This window comes from Phoenix dactylifera, chromosome 13 (assembly GCF_051530095.1).
Source record: "Phoenix dactylifera cultivar Ajwa chromosome 13, Ajwa_hap1_PhDact_Kaust_v1.1, whole genome shotgun sequence".
NCBI lineage: Eukaryota > Viridiplantae > Streptophyta > Magnoliopsida > Arecales > Arecaceae > Phoenix > Phoenix dactylifera.
Window position 1 is genome coordinate 7,703,191 of NC_143202.1, and position 20,808 is coordinate 7,723,998.

The window sequence follows — 20,808 nt, forward strand, 5'->3', positions numbered from 1 at the left end:
CATGAATCTCCACCGGTCCACTCACTTTAGGCCAAGACTCAAACAAAACAAATAAATAAAATATCTAACATCAGGTATCTTCTGCTTTTTATGGTACATGACGTGAAAGTGGACATTTTATCTTTCTCCGTTCGCCATCTTCAATATGTCACCAAGCTCCCTGCGCTTGTACGCTCCGCTAGAAACTCGTGGGTGCCGGGACGCACAAAGCATCCAATCAGATTAATCCACGTGTGACGGCCCATCTTGTACTCTAAATTATGCCAAGGTCCCCGCCCAGGGATCCCGTATTCCCGTTTCCCAAACAAATCTTCGGTCCAAAGCCATCGGCCTTGCTCCCTGGCCACCGTGTTAAAAATAAGAAAAGAGAGAAAAAAAAAAAAGACCGTACTTTATATATAAATTAATATGCTTCAGTCAAAAGCCATCGGTTTTGGACCAAACAAAAATCATGGAGCAAGCGCATATTCTATAGTATTTGTCTCCTATAATTTTTATTTCCTTGGACCTGGTCGCATTTGGCACTGTGATATTTTAATAAAAATTTTAAAAATATGAGTTTTATTTTTTTATATTTTTGATAATTGAAAAAAAATATATATTTGTTATAAGGGTTTATATTAAGCGAGAGGAAGGGATAATGAGATAGATGATGCGGCTAGGGATGAGAAAGAGTTTGAATTAGATGGAGAGGTGGCCAAGGAGATCCAAAAATCTGGAGTAGTCGGAGGCGATAGGATTGAGAGTGATCGGGAAAAAGAAAAGAAATCAGGAGAAAAGAGATGGAAACTTATTTAAAGAAAAATAAAAATTTTTATTTTTTTTCCAAAAATAATTATTATTATTTAAGAACAAATAATCAAACCTTTTTTGTTCCATCGGATTCCGTATTCCTGTTAAAAAAAGAAAAGAAAAGAAAAGAAAAAAATTAGGACCAGGGCAATCTTTGCGTTTCCTCCACGCTTCCGTTTTCATTTTGATGTCGCTGGCAGGCCGCGTCATATAAATATTACTATTCCCAGTCCACATGAACCGCCCTGAGCAGAATCAATGGCTGCTTCCACTTCTCTTCCTTTCCTCTCGGCTTATTCTTCAATTCTGCTTCTCTCTCTGAGCGGTGCTTTCTTGATTTCGGCGGCCCCCGAGAGTGCTCTGATCACTCATCTCCCGGGCTTCAATGCCACCTTCCCATCCAAGCACTACTCTGGGTATTGACTGCTTCCACTCTTCATGGTTCTGGCGTCGGTGTTAATAGTTTTCTTGTTGCATCGATTTCTTAATCTTGGTGTCTGTGGAAAGGTATGTGACTGTTGATGAGGGCCATGGGAGGAATCTCTTCTACTACTTCGTGGTCTCAGAAGGAAACCCGTCCGAGGACCCCGTGGTCATGTGGCTCAATGGCGGGCCAGGTTGCTCCAGCTTCGATGGCTTCATCTATGAGCATGGTATCAATTAATCCAGACCCGTGTGTCAATTTGGATTTTATGTGTTTTCCTATGGGGAATTTAGATTTGGTTATATGCATGGAAAGTGGATGCTTTTGTATTGGGAATATGCATGTTTGTCCATCAAACAAAATTCAACGAAGAAAAAAATTACTGAAAATTGCAGTCTAGAGTTGATTGCGACCTATCCTTTCGAGGTCGTAAATCTAAAGGCTTAGATGATCATGTTAATTTGGTGAAGGGCTAATTTGCATTGCGTTGCAGGTCCCTTCAACTTTCAGTCTGGAGGGTCTGCTGGGAGCATGCCACAGCTGCATCTCAATCCTTACAGCTGGTCTAAGGTAAAAGGTCTTGGACTTGGAACTCACCAGTGTAATTCTTCTCTGTTCAAGCTCACCACTTCAGAAAACTGATTTGATATTGCATATGTATTGGCATGACTGATCATTTTACAATTTAGGTCTCTAACATTCTCTATTTGGACTCTCCTGCGGGTGTTGGAATGTCATATTCAAATGATGAATCAGATTATGCTACTGGAGATCTGAAGACTGCCTCTGATTCACACAAATTTATTTTGAAGGTATTGTCTCCAATTTATTGAGATAGGATGATAGAGTAACATTATAATCTTGCATTGCATAGTCAATAATAGTGATAAATCTGAGAGAGGCCTGCCACTCACTAGCAAATTGCATTGAATTACATGGTCTTCCTCGATTAGTTTTCTTAATTTTCCTAGATTAGTCTGAGTTCTGTTTTTACGAATTTATGCTTCTTTTTGTTTGGTGATGCATTGTGGATGTTTTCTTATGATTTTGTTGTTCAAGCAGTGGTTTGAACTATACCCAGAGTTCCAACAGAATCCTTTCTATATTTCCGGAGAATCATATGCTGGAGTCTATGTTCCAACTCTTGCATCTGAAGTTGCCAAAGGTATGCTGATTTCAGATAGTAGTATCATTTCTGTGAGATGATTGATGTCTTACTTAGGTTTGTCTATTGTTAATTATTTACTTACAGGAATTGAAGATGGTGTAAAGCCTACAATCAACTTTAAGGTCAGAATCTGTTGAGTAGATATGTCATTTGCTATTTTAACAAATGATAAAGGAATATACTGGCACTATAAATGGAAGTATTTTGAGCTTGTCTTTGATCTCTTTACATGTCATTCAGGGCTATATGGTCGGAAATGGTGTTGCCGACACGGTATTTGATGGGGATGCTCTTGTTCCGTTTGCTCATGGAATGGGTCTTATATCGAACGATTTATTTCAGGTATGGACTCACCTCTTCAGTAGACAGAGGATTTATTTTGGGAAGCTAGAAGCTACTGTGAACTCCATATGACAGTATCTTATTATGTTTCCTCATAGTAATTTTGAAATGACATGCAGCAAAATTTGCTTATCCTCCAATTGCTTGTTTAGAGCTATCTGATTCTTAGAAAATGTTCTTAATTGGTTACAAAGCCAAATTTTACTCTTCTTTTTAATTAATAAATTGTTTAAAAGAATCAATGAAACACAACAAATTCTTAGCCCTAGATTTTATGGGATTGCATGCTGTTATTTCAGGAGGCTAATACTGCCTGCCATGGAAGTTACTGGAATCCAGTAAATGAGAGCTGCCAAAACATGCTAGACAGGGTTGATCGGGTAATGCTATTTTTTTTTTTTTGATGTCATTAATTAATTAATCTTCTCCATGTATCTGAGGCTTTTGTAGCCATATCCAGGAACTTCGTAACCTAAACATCTATGATATCCTTGAGCCATGCTACCATGGTCGCGAAATTAGAGATGGTTTGTCTGGGAACAGCCGTTTGCCTTCAAGTTTCAGAAGACTAGGTGAGACTGATAGGCCTCTCCCAATAAGGAAAAGAATGTTTGGCCGTTCTTGGCCTCTGAGAGCTCCAGTACGAGATGGATATGTTCCAACTTGGCCAGAGCTGGGAAGTTCTTCAGTTCCTTGCATGGTAAGTGTAGCAATTATTTCTTTCCTTGTCGTTCATCTTCTTTACCTATTCCTTCTCACTCTGTAGTCCTTGAATATGGCAGTCACCACATACTCTTTGTTTTCCTTTGTCCTAAAAATTTGTTTTTTTGAATATATGGAAATAAGCAGAAATGCAACATTACTTGATATGATTTTATGGAAAGCTTTTAGTTTCTCCAATATTCCAAGAATGAATTCATGCTTTATGAAACAGCCTCAGTTAGATGATATATTATTCTTTTCTACTTTTCTTCTTGTGTGAACTTAGAAATACTTGCTAGATTCTATTTGATGATTACGCTTTTTTTTTGATTAGCACTATCTCAAACAAAAAGTTTCGTAATCCTTTTTGCTGCATGTTATGACTACTTCAAGATAGAAACTATTGTATTAATTAAAAGTTAAAAGGTTCATTGAATAATAAATATGATTTCTCAAGGATGTTTTTTGCATCTCACAAATACATGACAATGTTTGGATACCTTTAACTAGATTGAAAACTCTCACTAATGAATGCACATTTGAATACCTACATAAAAGATGATATCCTGCTTTTACTGTGGAATCATTTATCTGTTTATGGTGTTGTAGGCAGAACAAGTTCTTGAAAGATTTAGCATTAGTGAAAAAATGATGAAAAGAAGTGTTTCTTAATGCCTATGATGTTCCCGTCTATGACTTAAATTATAGCTTACATTAAATAAAGAACTATTGCTTATTACTTAATAACAAATAGGAAGAGGAAAATATGGTTGTATACCTCATCAGATGTTGTATGACTAGTAACATCAGGACAAATGATAATGAAATTAAGGAAAGATGGAGAGCGTATTTGATCTAGCCAATCACTAAAGATTCTATTTGTGACATATAACTCATAAGATCTCCTATTTGAGGGGATGTTGCACGTGTATATGGCCAAGGGTTTAAGTCAGGCAGTTGGAGAAAGAATATAGGATGGTTAAGAAGGGAGGAGTTTTTGTACATTGTGGTGTTGACCTAAATGTGAATATTCTGGGTATAATCATAAGAAGATCAGTCCTGTTCTTTATCCTAAGAAGTATTTTATTGTATCAACAAGATTATAGATCAACGGAGGTTAAACTTAGAGATGATTTGTAGACAAAAGATTATGTTGTTTTTTTTTTCCTCTTTTCCTTACATCTTCTTTAAGAGTTGGTACTTGGTATACTTTCTTTTCCTAGCTACTTAGGAATTCTCTTCCATCTTGGATTAGAGATTAGTTTAAATGCATTGGAGATTCAACTGGTCTACTTAAGAGTATTTGAAAGTCCAATATAAATGCTAAATGAACAATGTTATGTTCCATTCTCTTATTACAGTTTAATTATTAAACACATAATCATATAAATGCCTATAAAATAAAATGCAAGTACATGAAATTGCATATAAATATGAACTGAAAACCCATTACACATCAAGCATCACAAAATAATATATACCTTATGATCTGTACACTGAAAATAAAACTCTAGTTACATGTCTTATCTAAAGGCGTATAAATTTTAAGCTAATATCTAGTGATTCTGGATTGAATTTTTTTTATATCCACTATTCATTATGCTTGATCTACTGTGTAAGCCCTTTTGTCCTGATTTTCTGATCTGATTTGGTCTAATTCTTTACACTTACTCTTTAAAATGGAAAAATTAGTGAAGGAGAGAAATTTGAAGGTGAGAAGTGCAAAAAGGAGTCAGATAGATAGAATAATGGTGATTAGTGAGAAATCTAGGTAGAGGAGATATAAGAGCTAGGATACTCGAAAAAGAGGAAAGGAATTTCAGTCTATTCAATATTCATCACAAAAACTAGTTTTATAGCTAAAGAGATAATGCGGTTTAAAAAATAGGACTCCATAACAAACAAGACACATCCTTAATTAGCAAGAACCCTCAATATCTGTCCCTATTTTCTATCAACTTCTTTTCTTTCTCTCTTTTATTCTCTCCTCTATTCTTTCTCCCTTCCTCTGTTTTTTGTGCATTATTTTTGGATTTTAATAAAAAAAAAGTTCTACCTAGATATAAAGTTTATTTTAGCATGTATGAATTTTACTTTGCAACCTTGAGGAGCTGCATCAATATTGGAGCCTACCTGGAAGATTGGTAGGCTATATTTATCGGAAAAAAGGTATGTTGTTCTTAATTTTGCATTCTCTTTTAAGAGATTTGGTTATTTTATTTGCGGCCCTGTTCTTGCTTTTGCTCATGCTGAATCTCGTGGTCTATTAGTGGGATAAATGAGGGTAGAAAGTGGATTATGGTTTAAAAATTTAGAGGTCTGCCTAGTCACTTGGTGGATCAGATTGGGTTCAAACAAGTTTCCAATGGACAAGTTTAGATCAAATTCAAGCTTAAACAGTTAGACCTTTGTTATTTCAACTAGTCTTTGTTTTGTCAAATCAGATGTGATCAAGTTGGAGGTAAGTCTTGAGATCCAAACTTCAAAGGTGTCTTGATCATGATTTCTTATGCACACTTGACCATGTTCTTGAACTCCATGAAACATCCCAACTTACACTTAAAAATTAAAATAAAAAATTACATCTGTGTATATGGGCAAAATCTGAATCATTCTATGAAAGAAGTGTTGTTTAATTCTGTATTAGATGAAGTGCTTTGGAGACTAAGATATATGACTTCTCTAACTGGACTTCTGAGTTTGGTGATCTTAAAAGTTGAGAAACATTTTAGTGTTTAAAAGCTGAAATTTCAATTCAACCCCAAACTGGAATTGGAATGAAAGTTGAGAAACCAGCTTTTTATTCTTATGCAATTAGATTTTTGAGTATTTTTATTTACTCAAATGGAAATTGTTTCTTATTTATATATAATGTCTTGATTAAATGGAAAACATTTACTTAAATGATATATATCTAAATAAGTCTATATTTAGTTTTTTACTTGCTGAATCATAGACTTAACGCACCTAACCAACCAACTGACAATTCATAACAACTCACCTAGCAGGCCCCACCTATTTGAATTTCCCTTCCTTGCTTTATAGGTAAAGACTATGGAGGGAAACCTTAGGGGGAAGGAAAGAGAGAGAGGAAAAGAAAATTTAAATAAAAATTCAGATGCAGCGGAATGGGCATGAACCTGTTGGGAATATATTGCTATTAAATCATACATATTACAAATATATTGCAATAACTATTTTGTAATATTATAATAATCTTATAATAATATTACTACTATTATAATTTTAAGCAGAATATAACAATAATTTTCATTATTATATTTAATATGTGATATAATGATTATTAAGCTTATCGTAATAAATACTAAATCATGTAACTATTATCATTGATATATAGTTAATATAATTTCAACTAATTTTGAGAATAATATAATTATTACAATATTTGTACTAATACTAGATACAACTATAATATAACAATAAAATTTCTATCATCATTATGATAGTGCACTAATTGTTATTATACTTTTATTATTATATCATTATAATATATATTAGATAATTGTTATACTGGAAGAGATCATATTATTTAATTAAATTAAAATATTTTATTTTAAAGAATTACTATCTATTTTATGTTATTCCTTACATATTATTGGAAAAATACTTTAGTAATCTACTTCATTAATGCTAATATATTATTATATTTTAATACAACAACATGATGCAATATAAAATTATACTATTTAATATATCAATATGTGATGATTATATGGTAGATAATATTGTAGATATCATATTATATTATGTTACATAACAATATGATGATAACATCATAAACATTATTATATACAACTATGATATAATAATCTAATTATCGTATAATACAACTATGATTATTATAATCTAATAATCTAATTTATATACAACTATGATATAATAATCTAATTTAAATAATAATCTAATTATCATAAACCTTAGGGGGAAGGGAAGAACTGGTATCGGCATGTATGCAGCTGGCGATTGGTATGATATGGTACTCGTTCATACCGTTTCGAAATGCGGCATATTGGAATCACGGGAATGGAGAGGGAGAGGGCCAAAGAAGAAGGAAAGGGAGGGAGAGTGGGGAGAGGAAGGAGAGGAAGGGGGAGAGAGAGAGGAAAAGAAAGGGGGGACTCACTTGGACCGGAGAGAGCTGGATCTGGAGGAGGCCTTCGACGGATCCGTTAAGGGAGAGATGCCATGATAATGATGAGGAACCAGTATGTAGTACTGTACCAGTACCAAATCAATACGCAGTCTCATACCGTACCAACACTTGCTACACCTCACTGTTTTATGTCGTACTGTATACCGACACTATAATAGGATGGACCGGTTGGGTCTGATATCGAGATTGTAAACTTTGGGAGAGAGGGTATGATGAAGGCTTATTGACGATATATGGAGAAGGAACCCTAACCTCTGAGGATTTATAAACAAGTCGGGCTGGATTTATAAATAGGCGGGTTTATAAGCGAAGAGGGGAGGGTTTAATAGACGAACCGACCCGAGCAGTGCAGGCCGAACCATCCGGATCATGTTGGTTCGACATTCCTTGATATGGACCTTTAAGAATGATAAGTGGTAAGGTTTGCTAAATCGATACCATAGGACGTATTGGCCAGTGACTGGTTTGCCATGGTATGGGTCCATACTCCATACCATGCTGTAACAGGGTGTACCAATATAAGGAAAGCTGAAAAGGGATGGGGAGAGGGAGAAGGGGAGAGAGGAAAGGAGAGAGAGAGGGAGGGAGGAAGGGAGGGAGAGGGAGGGGGTAGAGAGGGCTGGAAAGCCCTTGCCGTCATTGGGAGGGACACAAGGGGAAGAGGGAGAGGGAGAGGGAGAGGGAGAGGTTGGAAGGGAGGGAGGAAAGGAGGGAGAGAGGGAGAGGGAAAGGTAGGAAGGGAGGGAGAGGCTAAGAGAGAGGGCTTGACGGCCTCGTCATTATCATTGGGAGAGGAGAGAGGGAGAGAGAGGGAGAGACTTACCTTGTTGTTGGTGTTGTTAGTGGCATGGTGTCATCAAACCAGTTAGGGATGGAGAGAATCGGAGTAGGGTTTCGACTTTTACAATGAGAGGGGTGAAGCAAAGTGGCGAGCGACAGAGCAAGTGATATTATATTCGAAACAAAATTGAAGAGGTGAGTTGTGCCGGTAACAGAATTGCAGAGCTAAGAATTGTACTTAGCTTTCAAACAATTGGTTTATTTAGTGCTTTTTCAAAGGTTAGGATATATCTTGGTTTTTTAAACCTTGTTATCATTTTCAAAGCTAGGGTTTCTTTCAACTTTTGGACTCTATAATTGGCTTTAGTTTATAAGTTTTCTTTTCTATATTTTGAAACCTTTTGTTAGATTTTTGATTTCTTCTCAGAATTCTTGTGTTATTTTATCTTGAGATTATGTTTTCATTTCTGATTGAAATTCTTAAATTTAAGGTTCACCATACCAGTCAGTACTGTACCATACTGAGTGTACCTACCGTATCGCTGCTAAACTGGTACGCCGTCCTGTATAGTACTAACACTCGATACGCCTCACCATCTCATGTCGTACTAATACTCGGTACGCCTCGCCATCTCGTACTGTACTGCGTATTGATACTGTAATAGGATAGTATGGGTACAAGATTCGGTACGGAGACGGCGAGCCTTGCTTGAATCATATGTCTTCGAAATTATATTTTTCTTTAACTTGTTTGATGTGCTTATACTTAAAATTATGTATTAGAATATTTTTTACATCTATGGATCTTCATTGGAGCTTTTTAACATGGCATTTATTAATTTTTTGTTAAATCTAGAGATAATGATAGTTTTAAATACCAGTTGGGAACCTTGTATCATTTTTCCATTAGCATGGTCTATGATATAAGTATAGTGCTGATACAGTACTAGTACAGACTATATTTAGCAGAATTAAAAATATTAAAAAAATAAAATGCTATTGCTATCAACCAATTGGTCGAGGTGGTACCATCAGTATGCATCAATAAGAATTGGTATAGCTGGTACATATCAGTATGAATGGTTTTGATGTCCTGGCACCTTACCATCACCAGTTTCACATTGAAATGGTATGGCACCAATAGTACCATTCCGTTCCAGTGGTTTTTGAACTTATGGATATACTTCTAATTTCTTATGCATTGATATAACTCTACATTACATATGGAACCCCAATCAGTGGTAAATTTGGCCTCCTTTGACTCATCGATAAGAATATATGTGGACCTTCCACTAGATGGCATATGTGGCCTCATTTGGTTAATTGAATAGAATACATATGGACACTTTGCCAAGTAGTATATATGGATCTCAAAGATTTATTTGGCCTCATCTAGTTATACCCTTGAGGATATATATGGCTTTATCTACTTAAGCAATAAGGATTTATCTAGTCATATCCAGTAAACCAGTGAGGACATATTTTTTATTAAGGTGAAAATTGTTAGTTCATTTGGCTTTAGTATTTATGGTTGAATAGCTATAGAGTGCATCATCTATATAAAATAATTCTGTGGATATGTTTTAATTATGGCAACAATAGTTAGTTCTTATAACTTTAGCATTTACAGTTGCATAATTATTAGGTACTTCATTTATTTAAAAATTCATTTATATTTTGAGCACTTCATTCTTCCTAACAAAGGGTTATTGCTAAAAAATAGAATGATTCATTGGAGCACACTAATGTTCCCTAGGAAATGAAATTATTGATTTATGAAGCAATAGATTGGAAAGTGAATAATTCCTTTAATCAGTATTCTACATCCATTAACATTGTACACACCTAACCATCTGTGTATCTTCAAGCTTTGTGTTTTCTTCGAGCACCATTATATCTTATGTTTGTAAGTGTTCTTGAAATTATCTTCTTTATGTATGAGATCATTTCTCCAATATTGAGCTCCCAGTATGGTTATTTCTCAGGTCACCTTCATTAAGTCATCTCCTTATAGCACGATCCATTCTAAGCAAGATAGTATTCCCTTGGATGAAATCTACCAATGAAACTATTACACTAGGAAGGAAACTTTTCTAGTGGATCTTATGAATTCCATCTTTGTTAAAAGAGGAAGCCTACAATAATTTCTAGTACACATGAAACTGAAAAAAAAAGGGCTAACAAAATGGAATTTAGTGCTAACAAAGACCTTTATTTACAAAAGGTATGCAATAAAGAAGCAGCAGTTTGGATGTGAATAAGATTGTCTTGTGAAATTACAATAGCAACTTCATAGCAATGAAACTACAGATCTAGTCTTCCAGGAGTTAATATCACCAGTATTTTATCTCCCATCTGGGCAGTGTTGAAGAGATCTACCATGATAATTTGTAGATTAATTTTACTGCATCAAGTATACTTCTTGTCTGGGAAACTTATTGGAACATTTAGGGTGAGCGTGAATAGAAAGTTGCTTATCTAATATTACTTACCATTATAATGCTACTGTCTTCTCAAAAAGGAATACTTTTTTCTCTCAAAAAGGAATGTCCGTGCATTCTAAAAGTGCCTGAAAAAAAACTCAGATAGCTTTACTCTAATATATCTTATGTTAGGTCAAACCAATTGATGCTTCTGAGTGGAGAACATATGTATCAATTCAATATTTCATTAACGGTACCAACAGACATTATCTTGTTAGCTTAGGTTTGAATTGTGTTTTATCATTCCTACCTATCGGGCCAAATGTGCAAGCTCTTGCTTCTTGACACCTTCACAAATGATCTTCCAAAGAAAACGGCTATAGCAAATACTAGTTTTAGTCACATTTAGGTCCATTCCTAGCACATAGGAGAGCTTTGGTGAGTTATTGGTGTTTGGGTTATAATCTACTTAAAGTTGGCTTATTTTGCATATTTGCCTCCCAAAAATAGGGCCAACTTGACCCACAACCTACCCACTTTAAGTAGATTTGGACTTGTTATAAATGGGTTCGGGTCCTAATGGGTCAACCCACCTGGACACATTTATTATACAAGTTGTTTAAGGTTTATATCTATCACATGCTAATCTATTTTGACTTGTTTAATAGTTGGATTGAGTCATGACCCGGCATGTTTAACTCGTATGAGGCCTGCTTGATCTACTTAACCCATTTAAGACCCATTTAACCCGACATGTTTAACCTATTTAAGACCTTCTTAACTCACTTAACTTGATTTGACCGGTTTATCAAATGGTTATGCAAGTCAGTTTGGGTTTTCTATTTCATAAAAAGGTCGGATTTAGGTCTAGATTTTTGACCTTTTAATAAACGGGTCAGTTCATGTTGACAAATTTTTGACCCAACCCATATCTGAAGTGACATGATTGCCACTCGTGCCTGAAGGTCACATTTTTTATATATCCTTTTGAACCTTTTTCTTTTTCTCCTCCACCTTGGTTTTAACTGCTGTGTTTGGCTATTAAAACTTAGAATTTTCAATATCAAAAAGAGAACAATATTAGTTTATTTTACATATACACCCTCGATGCCCCAAGCTCATGACCATTCGCCACCTCTGCTTATACAAAGACTTTGCGAAGCAAACCGATCTTACTGCTGCCAGACTCTAGATGCAGTGGTCCATAAAATTGAACGACTCCTGATCCTTCATTGCTTTGGATTTCAACTATGGCGCTTTCAATCTACTTATCCCTCCAACCTGCTCTAGCCAGATTTGCATTGAACACTCCCAATATATGATGCCATGGAGTATGGACCATGATTGAAAATTGTGGAAGCATCCTTTTGATGGCAAGAGCCAGATGAAGATGCTTATCTACCCTCATCTTCTATGGTGCAAAATCCCAAAAGTGCTTGTATAAGTACCGAGTGAATTCAAGCGATAAACCATACTAAGTGGACACTAAGGCTGTCAATCCATCCTTTCTTCATTCATCTTTTCACTTCCATCCATGGACAAGCCTTAGATGCACAACCACCACCCAAGATGAGCGCCCCATCCACAACATCACCTCCCCTCTCTTCTCTTAAACGTATCAACAAAATCTAGAAGAAAAGAGGAACCAACAATAGGTAGGCAAGGATTTAGGCTAAGATAGTAAACCTATAGCATAGTCCACCAGGGGATTCCCTACCTCAGATCCTAACATCCCCAAAACCTGATGTTGGTTCCATCATTGTCGTCATCATCATTAATTTTTTCCCCTTCCTTTTATTCCTCTACCTCCTCGGATCCCCACCAGCTAACCCCTTCCTCAGTCCAACCCCCTACAGCCTCTTCAAAAATGTCCCAAAACAACCAAAGATCAAAAGAAACCTTTCGTCCTCATTAGAAGTTGTATCTAATAACCGAGGCTATATGTTTACAATGAGGGAGTGGATCCCAACAATGGGTCTCTTATTGATGATGGGACTTGCATTGTATTGGAGGTCCTGGGCAGTTAGGTTTGAGACTGGTTCAAGGCTCGTGGAAGAGGGGGTGGGTTCTTCAGCAACAAAGATCAAGAAAGAGGCATTTGCTTGGGGACAACAAGGAAGAAGACTTGTGTGCTCTCTCTCTTTCTCTCACTTTGTACGAGGCACCCGCTTGTTGTGTCATATATATATATATATCCTTCTAAATTTTGAGGGCTTCTTTGAATTTTTGCATGTTCAATAAATACTCTCAACCTACTTAGGTTATATTACTGATAATCAAGATTCGCGGAACCGGTACCAAGACTCGTATCGGTCGGCATCGGTACGGGTCGGTACTGATTCAAATCGAGTCGAATCGGACGGAACCATCCGGTTCCGGCCAGAGCCAATCAGGTTCTAGCCCCCTAGGGGGCGGAACCGTTTTCTACTGCTCCAACTGGGTCGGCTCGGTTTGGGCTGAATCGGTCGGTTCAGCTCGATTCAGCTTGCTTTGGTGATAATGCATGGAAAATGATGAGGGCATAAGTGTAATTAAAATGAACTTCAAAGAGTATATATGAAATTTACAAGGTGTGTATATACATATATATATATATATATTGAAAAATTTAAAATATTTTTTCTTTCATCTATCTTAGCCCCGGTTCCAATAGTTTATTATTTTTTTAATATGATGGTATTTACTTTGAGGTTAGATGATTGCCAAATCTCAATATCTTTGTTCCATTTTATGTACAACCTATGGTTCTGCTCCCTCTACAATTTAATGTAAAAGTTCATTTTAATGATTGTTCTACATCTTCATCTAATATATGGCTTCCATTGAAAAGAAAAAACAAGAAAAAGGATTATATAGGTGCATAAGCATTTTAAATCTTCATATGGTATGATAGGCATTATTAATACATATTTTGTTGCATAGTCAAATTTGCAGATTTGAGTCGCTAACAAATTTGCAACTTGGAAATTACATTCAAAATAGAGATATTTTCCTGATAAAACATGCTGCTGAAATGACTTTTGCAAGGGATCTTTAGCCATACCAAACTTTTAGGATGACATCATATTTGTGGAATGTCTTCCAGATTTGAGCTTTATGATTGACTGATTGGTTGATTGATTGATTGATTGATTAATTGACTGATGTAGCTCAGTTTCTTTCACCATTAGATGTATGTGTACATATTTTCCTGTCATGACCAAGTTTAACCAACTTGATGAACATGTAGAGTGATGAAGTTGCAACTTCATGGCTAAATAATGAAGAAGTGAGATCTGCAATTCATGCCCAGCCGGTACGCTAGCAAAGTTAACTGTTCCACATTGATGCTTCATTTTTCCAGAAAACTAAAACCTTTTGTATTCTTTATTGTCTTACATGCATTTTAGGCAAGTTTGGTGGGACCATGGGAGTTATGTACTGGAAAAATATACTTTAGTCATGATGCTGGAAGCATGATCAAGTATCACAGGAACCTCACTGAACAAGGTTATCGTGCACTCATATTCAGGTTTGCCATCCATTAGTTTTTCTTGAAATATGACTTGTCATGGAATAGTGTGAAGATCATCATACCATGTCGATATGGGGAAGATTTACTCGTATATGCAAAACAATGAGAATAAAATACAAATAATGAATCAATGTGGTGTTGGAAACAAAATGACAATTTTCTATTAAGAGTTGGAGAATATTCACCTTAAGTGTTCTGTTATCAACAAAGTGCAGAAATAGGTGATCGTGCATTCTTAAAATTATATAGTTTTTGTAACTGATTGTTTCAGGATCATGGTTAAGTGCAATTATACACTATTCTACTGTTTATAGTTGTACAAGATGTTCCTTTTCTTCTTAGCGATGTGCCATAGTTGTTCCAATCTTAAGAACTATGGAATGTTTGGGTAGTGTTGACAAAATTTTGATGCCCCTTCTCAATGCATGACTTCTGACTTGACAAGAGTACTAGATTTGGAAACTTATCATTTTATGCTGTGAGAATAATGTTGCTCCAAAGAAATACAATATACTTCTCTTTCAATGGATGCATGCATTCGTGCTTCCAAACAAAGAAAAAGAGAACCATTTGTTTTCTGATTTCTGACTTTCATTTACAACTATTTTACAAAGTGAATTTCTTGCTTTCATAACAATAGTTTGTAGGACATTTTTCCTGAGCTGATCCTTTTTTATTTTCCTTTCCTTTCTGACAGTGGTGACCATGACATGTGTGTGCCTTTCACTGGGAGTGAAGCATGGACTAGATCGCTAGGATTTCGAATTGTTGATGAATGGAGGCCCTGGTTCTTTGATGAACAAGTTGCTGGGTATTTAACCTAGCCTCCCCTCTCCCCTCTTCTCCTCTTTTTCAGGGTTCAAACAAATTTTTGTTATTAATTGTTCCACTTCCAGTAATTTAAAGAGATTTTCACACTTTGCTCCCAAAACAAGTTAGATTTCTCATAAAAAGAAATTTAAATATTTCTTGTCGAAGCACCTCTGCACAGACAACAATTTGTGGTTGAATATAAGCTTCCTGAGTGTAACACTCACTGAGACTGCACTCCACTTCCATATAAGTGCTGAAATAATGTAGTGTGCTGGTCTTTACTGGATTATCTTGGACTGTGTTTTACTCATTGCTTTATTATGTCATTGCAGATACATCCAAGGCTATGAGCACAATCTCACCTTTCTCACCATAAAGGTATGAAACTTTCAACATGTTGTCTTCATCTTGCTCTTTTTGAAGAAAAGTTCAACTTCAATCACCTTGAAAGTTTTCTAGCTATGACTTAAATCTGCTGCTATCTCATCTGCTCAGAAATAAATGACGTCAATAAATTTCTAATGTTAGCTTATGCATAGCTTCAAGTAATTGGAGCAGACTTTTACCATATGACATAGGCAGATTGTAAATATGTCAAGTCCTACCCATTTGCTAGCGGCTAAGGATCATCTCTTTGTTGTTGCTTTAATAATAGAATGCTGTAATCTAGTGATCCTTGCAATACAATTAACAATTTGCTGCAAAGATAGGAGAAACTACGTAGAAATTCACATCAATTGGACCATGTTAGGGTCACTGTGATTAGCTTTCTTAGATAATACTACAGATCCATTATATATAGTGGAGACGAAACTATGAAGGTCATCATTTTATTTTAAATTTTATGCTTCTCCTTTAATTTATCTCATCGGCTTTTGGATGCTTATGCTTTTATATGTTATCTTTCCTCATCCTTTTTGTATTGATGGTGCAGGGAGCAGGTCATACAGTACCTGAATACAAGCCAGGGGAGGCATTGACCTTCTACAGCCGTTGGCTGGCAAGCACAAAAATCTGAAACATAAAAATCAGAATTTTTCTGCATGTCTTATTGTAAACTGGTTAATAAATCACAAAACATTTTTGCTGCATAAGCAAAAGTCGATGTGGCTGAAGCGCAGCTGTTCCAAATTCTCTTGCAATGCTGCAATCGCATTCAAAAACTGCCACTCAGATGAATCTAATAGCCACTTGAGATGCATGATTCAATATATTTTTTCGTAAAATGAGCACCTATTCTCTTGCCATTTTAATTTGTGGGAAAAGGCCGTCTGCTCCCAAGACACTGGAACAGCTAGCCAATTAAACCTGGAACAGCGAGAACTTATTCTAACCTAGCAAAGAATTTTTGACACCTTGGTGTTACTACTCTTGATGCAGTTTGATAAAGCCCTGACATTTGCCATGCAGGGGAATTGGGGTTGTGCGGGTCTTGTTTGTGGAGGAATGCCAGGCTTTGCCCCTAGTTTAGCGCTCTCTTTTTTCTGAGGAGCTCAATACTAGTTTTATCTACCTAACTCAGGTGAGAACCATTGTACTCAAGACTTATTCCATGGGAAAGGTCTAGTTAGAAAGGTATTTTTCTATAAGCTTATGGAAAGCATGAAAAGATTAGCACTTTTCCTAGACCAAGGAGGGAACAACCTATTATTATCCATTATCAGCAAGAGGAGACTGGTCTCATCCCCCCCAAGAAGACATTGTTAGCCACCAAGGTGGTGACCCAGTTGGAACGGGACGTTTGCTTCCAACCAAGTGGTTATAGGTTTGAAACGCGCGGGCGTCGATTAAATTTGGGGACTGGATGCTCCACGCTTAGACATGGGATCTGGAAGCGCTACTGGTCGGCTGGTAGCCTGGGTGGTGCCAGGTGTGATGTACTCAAACGGAGGGTCGGGTCGAGTAACCGAGCTGGCCCACGGGTGGGAAGGATATGAGTAAAATAGGTCGGGGTGCCCAACACATGACCCGGTCTACCCGCACCGAACATTCTCATGATGGGGTGGGGGTCTAGTGGTCGGGGCTGCTATGCGGGGGTGGGCTTGTCCCTTCCTTTCTTCTTTCCTTTTTTTTTCACCGAAAAAAAAAGAAAAAAAAAAAAAGAAGACATTGTCCCCTACGTTGGTGCATGCAACCATGTACGTAGCCAACCATACTAATCATTCTTGTGGGCCCTATTTGTCCAGCACTCGTCTTTATGCATGCCTACGGAACAAGCAGCTGTGATTGGCCATGCTAGTGCATGCAGGCAATGTTTTTTCCTTATAGTGAATCTTGTTCTAATATAATGCCTCTGCCTCTTCTGATCACCCCCTGCATCGTTTCTTTTCTTCCATCCAGAGATGAGTGTCGCAACACCTGATATACCCTTGTCCATGGATTCATTCTTCATCCATTACAAGAAACCACCAAACACCCTCCATCCACTCCACACCTTCCATCCATTGCACCTTATCGTTCTCTTGCTTTACTTTGAAGGCGTTGACCTTATGAAGAATGGTAATATAGATCAAACAAGCAGGCACAAGATCTTGGACAAGCACCGATCTAATTATTGAATAAAAAATGAGAGAAAAGAAATGAATATAAGAGGAAGATCTTTTTTACCAAAGAAAAACATTTGAAAGCCGGTCCCTTCCTCTCAAATGCCTCATACAAGAAAACTCTCCCCCAACAAACCAAAAAAAGGCCTCACATCATCTTCTCTCGTGGATAGCGATGCCCCTCTTTTTTCGGTTTATCCAAATACATCTCTCACAAAAATATTCTAAAAGAGAGAGACAACTACCTCTTTCACACTTAAGGTATAATTTGACAATTTCTACAAATCATTTATCTAGAAAAGTAATTATAGAGGAAAATTAGTCTTACCATATTTAGTTGGTAAAAAATTTTTCAAACAATAGCATCGATATTTTTTTTTATATATTTGATTGGAGATAATCTTATATAGAAACATTACTAAATTTCCAACAACATCTATGAATAAATAATTCAAGTAAAATATTTTTTTCTCAGTCTATTTATTGCCCATTTATGGCCTGCTTACATAAACACTATTAATATTAGCTATTTCGAATATTAAAATATGTTTACATGAGTTAATAAATATTTTTAAATTAATTATATATATTAAAAAAATATATTTTTTCTTATAAATAAAATTTGTTTTATTTTGGCATATAAATAAATATATTGATGATTAATAAATCCTACATTAGATTTATTGATAATTAATAAATATTTGTTAATTATTTATTCATAATTAATTTTTATTAATAAATATATTAAATACATTATTATTTATAACTATCATTAATCCATATATTAATATATATATATAACATATTAATATAATTAATATTAATAATATAACATAATTAATACAATATAAATAAGGGTACTTTTGTCAAAAAATGATAATTTTAGATTACTTCCTGCTGCCCAAGGTGACAAGCCAAGAGGGGGGGGTGAATTGGTTTCTTTTAATTTTAACTATCTTACTTGTGTTAAATGATGAGTTAGTGAACTTAAACAAATCACAATACAAACAACAAGAAGTATAGTGGTTCGGTGCTCTCCTTAGCACCTACGTCCACTCCCCAAGCGACCCCTTGGGAATTCACTATAATCCTGCGGATTACAGTTGGATTGTTTTTCGGGCTCACAATCCAAAAACCTTTACACTTTGGTTTTCCGGGATCACCAAAAACCTATGTTGGTTTTACGGGCTCACCAACGAACCTTCACAATTGGTTTTACGGGTTCACCAACAACCTACGTTGGTTTTACGGGCTTACCAACAACCTACGTTGGTTTTACGGGTTTACCAACAACCTATGTTGGTTTTACGGGCTTACCAACAACCTACGTTGGTTTTACGGGCTTACCAACAAACCTTACAACAAGGAGTTTAATAAACAAAGTAAGAAGATTTAAGCTCCTAGATGAGCAAATATAACAATATAATCTACAAAGAAGAGTTTAGAGAATAGTTATCGCTTGATGTGACTTCCCTCTTCTTTGTCAAGGATGCTTCACTCTTCAAGGGTGGATGGAGCTCTTAATGACTCTTGGAATCTGCTCAACCACTTTCTTTTGACTCTTGAATGAAGCTCTTGGATGAAGCTTGCCTTGCTAGGGTTCTCTCTTGAATGCACTTGATGTATTTTCCAAAGCTTACTTCCTCTGATGAATACTCCCTCTTAAATACTTCTCCAACCTCCAAATAGTCCTTCCTGACCGTTGGATTGAAGAAACTAGCCGTTTATAGCCGTTGGGAGTCCAAAAATCACTTCTGCACAACTAGCCGTTATGCTTCTGCCCGTGCTTGGGTCGGCTCAACCTGTCCTTGGGTCGACCCAACTTTCACTTGGGTCGACTCAAACATTCCTTGGGTCGACCCTCTCAGAAAACACAGAAACTTAAAATTCAGCCTTCCTTCCCTTGGGTCGACCCAACCATTCTTTGGGTCGACTCAAAGTTCACTTGGGTCGACTCAACTTCTTCTTGGGTCGACCCTCTCAGTAATTCCAGAGAACCATTTTCTGTCTTCTTTTCTGTCTTGCCATTGGGTCGACCCTCTCAGGGTTTGGGTCGACTCAAGCTTGGGTCGACTCAACTACTTCTTGGGTCGACCCTCTCAGTGAATCCAGAGAACCATTGTTCTGTCTTGTTTTGAGGATCTTGATGTTTGGGTCGACTCATGCTTTCCTTGGGTCGACCCAACTCATTGTTCATCTGTGCCATTTTTGCAGAAGTATGCCAAATGATTTCTTGATGTGTCGGGGTCGACCCAATCATCCTTTGGGTCGACTCAATCCACACTTTGCTGCATCTCAAGGTTAGATTCATTCAAATAAACAATGAAATGTATCTATATCAATTTAAACAAATATACTGAGAGTAACAGACTTAAGAATGTAGTATCGATTTAACTTATAACATACTCTAGATAATTGCTTGTTAATCATCAAAATAACACTATCATCCTCAATCTCCCCCTTTTTGATGATTACAAAATAAAGAGTATGAGCCTATTGATACTTATCTTAAAATCAGTTTTTTGAAAGGGCTTAACTTGCTGAATTTCAGCTTTTCATATATAAGAGTGAAGTCTCCCCCTATATCATTCAAATGTTGCCAGTTTGACTTTTTAAATTGTTCCCCCTTTCATTTATAATTCATTAAAGATGAAACTCCAAAAATTTGAGATAAAACATGAGTTTCAGATTATGTATCGAGGTGTGAAAGGTGCGTGCCAAATTCTGAAATTCTATGTGCCAAATTCTGAAATTTGATAGAAATTTTTGATTTGATCATTTTTATTATTACAAATTGCTCCCCCTTAAATGTATATGCTTTCCTATATGATTTTCAATTTGTTTTACAAGTTATTTCTCTTTTCTTACACAATTTCTTTACTTCTCCTCTTATTACTCTTTCTTTACTTCTCCTCTATTACTCTTTCTTTACTTCTCCCCCTTTTTGTTATCATCAAATAGGTGCATGGGAAGAGACACAATAAATAACAAACATTCAAACTTCATTGATCAAAATAGGAACATTTTAGTACATTCATGCCAAAAACAAAAGCAAATACAATGTTCCTTAATCAAAGTTTAAGATACATGATAAACACAAAATACATATGAGAACTAGATACATATCCTAGGC

At 36.1% G+C, this 20,808-nt stretch overlaps 1 protein-coding gene across 2 annotated transcripts; it reads left to right on the plus strand.

Moving 5' to 3' along the window:
- The first annotated feature begins 877 nt into the window (after positions 1-877).
- On the plus strand, positions 878-16,358 carry LOC103710814 (serine carboxypeptidase 1). Of its 2 annotated transcripts, XR_015972519.2 has the most exons (15): positions 1,010-1,208; positions 1,300-1,445; positions 1,710-1,786; positions 1,906-2,028; positions 2,279-2,381; positions 2,469-2,506; positions 2,625-2,726; positions 3,026-3,106; positions 3,187-3,426; positions 14,035-14,100; positions 14,195-14,316; positions 15,017-15,130; positions 15,298-15,378; positions 15,465-15,510; positions 16,067-16,263. XR_015972519.2 is itself a non-coding variant. In XM_008796713.5 (14 exons), the coding sequence occupies exons 1-14, from the start codon at positions 1,051-1,053 to the stop codon at positions 16,148-16,150; spliced, it is 1,500 nt and encodes a 499-aa protein (XP_008794935.3). In that variant the 5' UTR covers positions 878-1,050; the 3' UTR covers positions 16,151-16,358. The 2 variants fall into 2 exon arrangements, 1 of the variants encoding a protein (XP_008794935.3); XM_008796713.5 differs by lacking the exon at positions 15,298-15,378 and having other exon boundaries at positions 878-1,208; positions 16,067-16,358.
- The last annotated feature ends 4,450 nt before the right edge of the window (positions 16,359-20,808 follow it).

Bases quoted from the DNA above. Each gene is read 5' to 3' on its own strand.
- LOC103710814 (XM_008796713.5), top strand. From the start codon at position 1,051: ATGGCTGCTTCCACTTCTCTTCCTTTCCTCTCGGCTTATTCTTCAATT. The intron at 1,787-1,905 runs GTAAAAGGTCTT...TTTACAATTTAG, and splicing joins ATCCTTACAGCTGGTCTAAG to GTCTCTAACATTCTCTATTT. The intron at 15,131-15,464 runs GTATTTAACCTA...ATGTCATTGCAG, and splicing joins TTTGATGAACAAGTTGCTGG to ATACATCCAAGGCTATGAGC.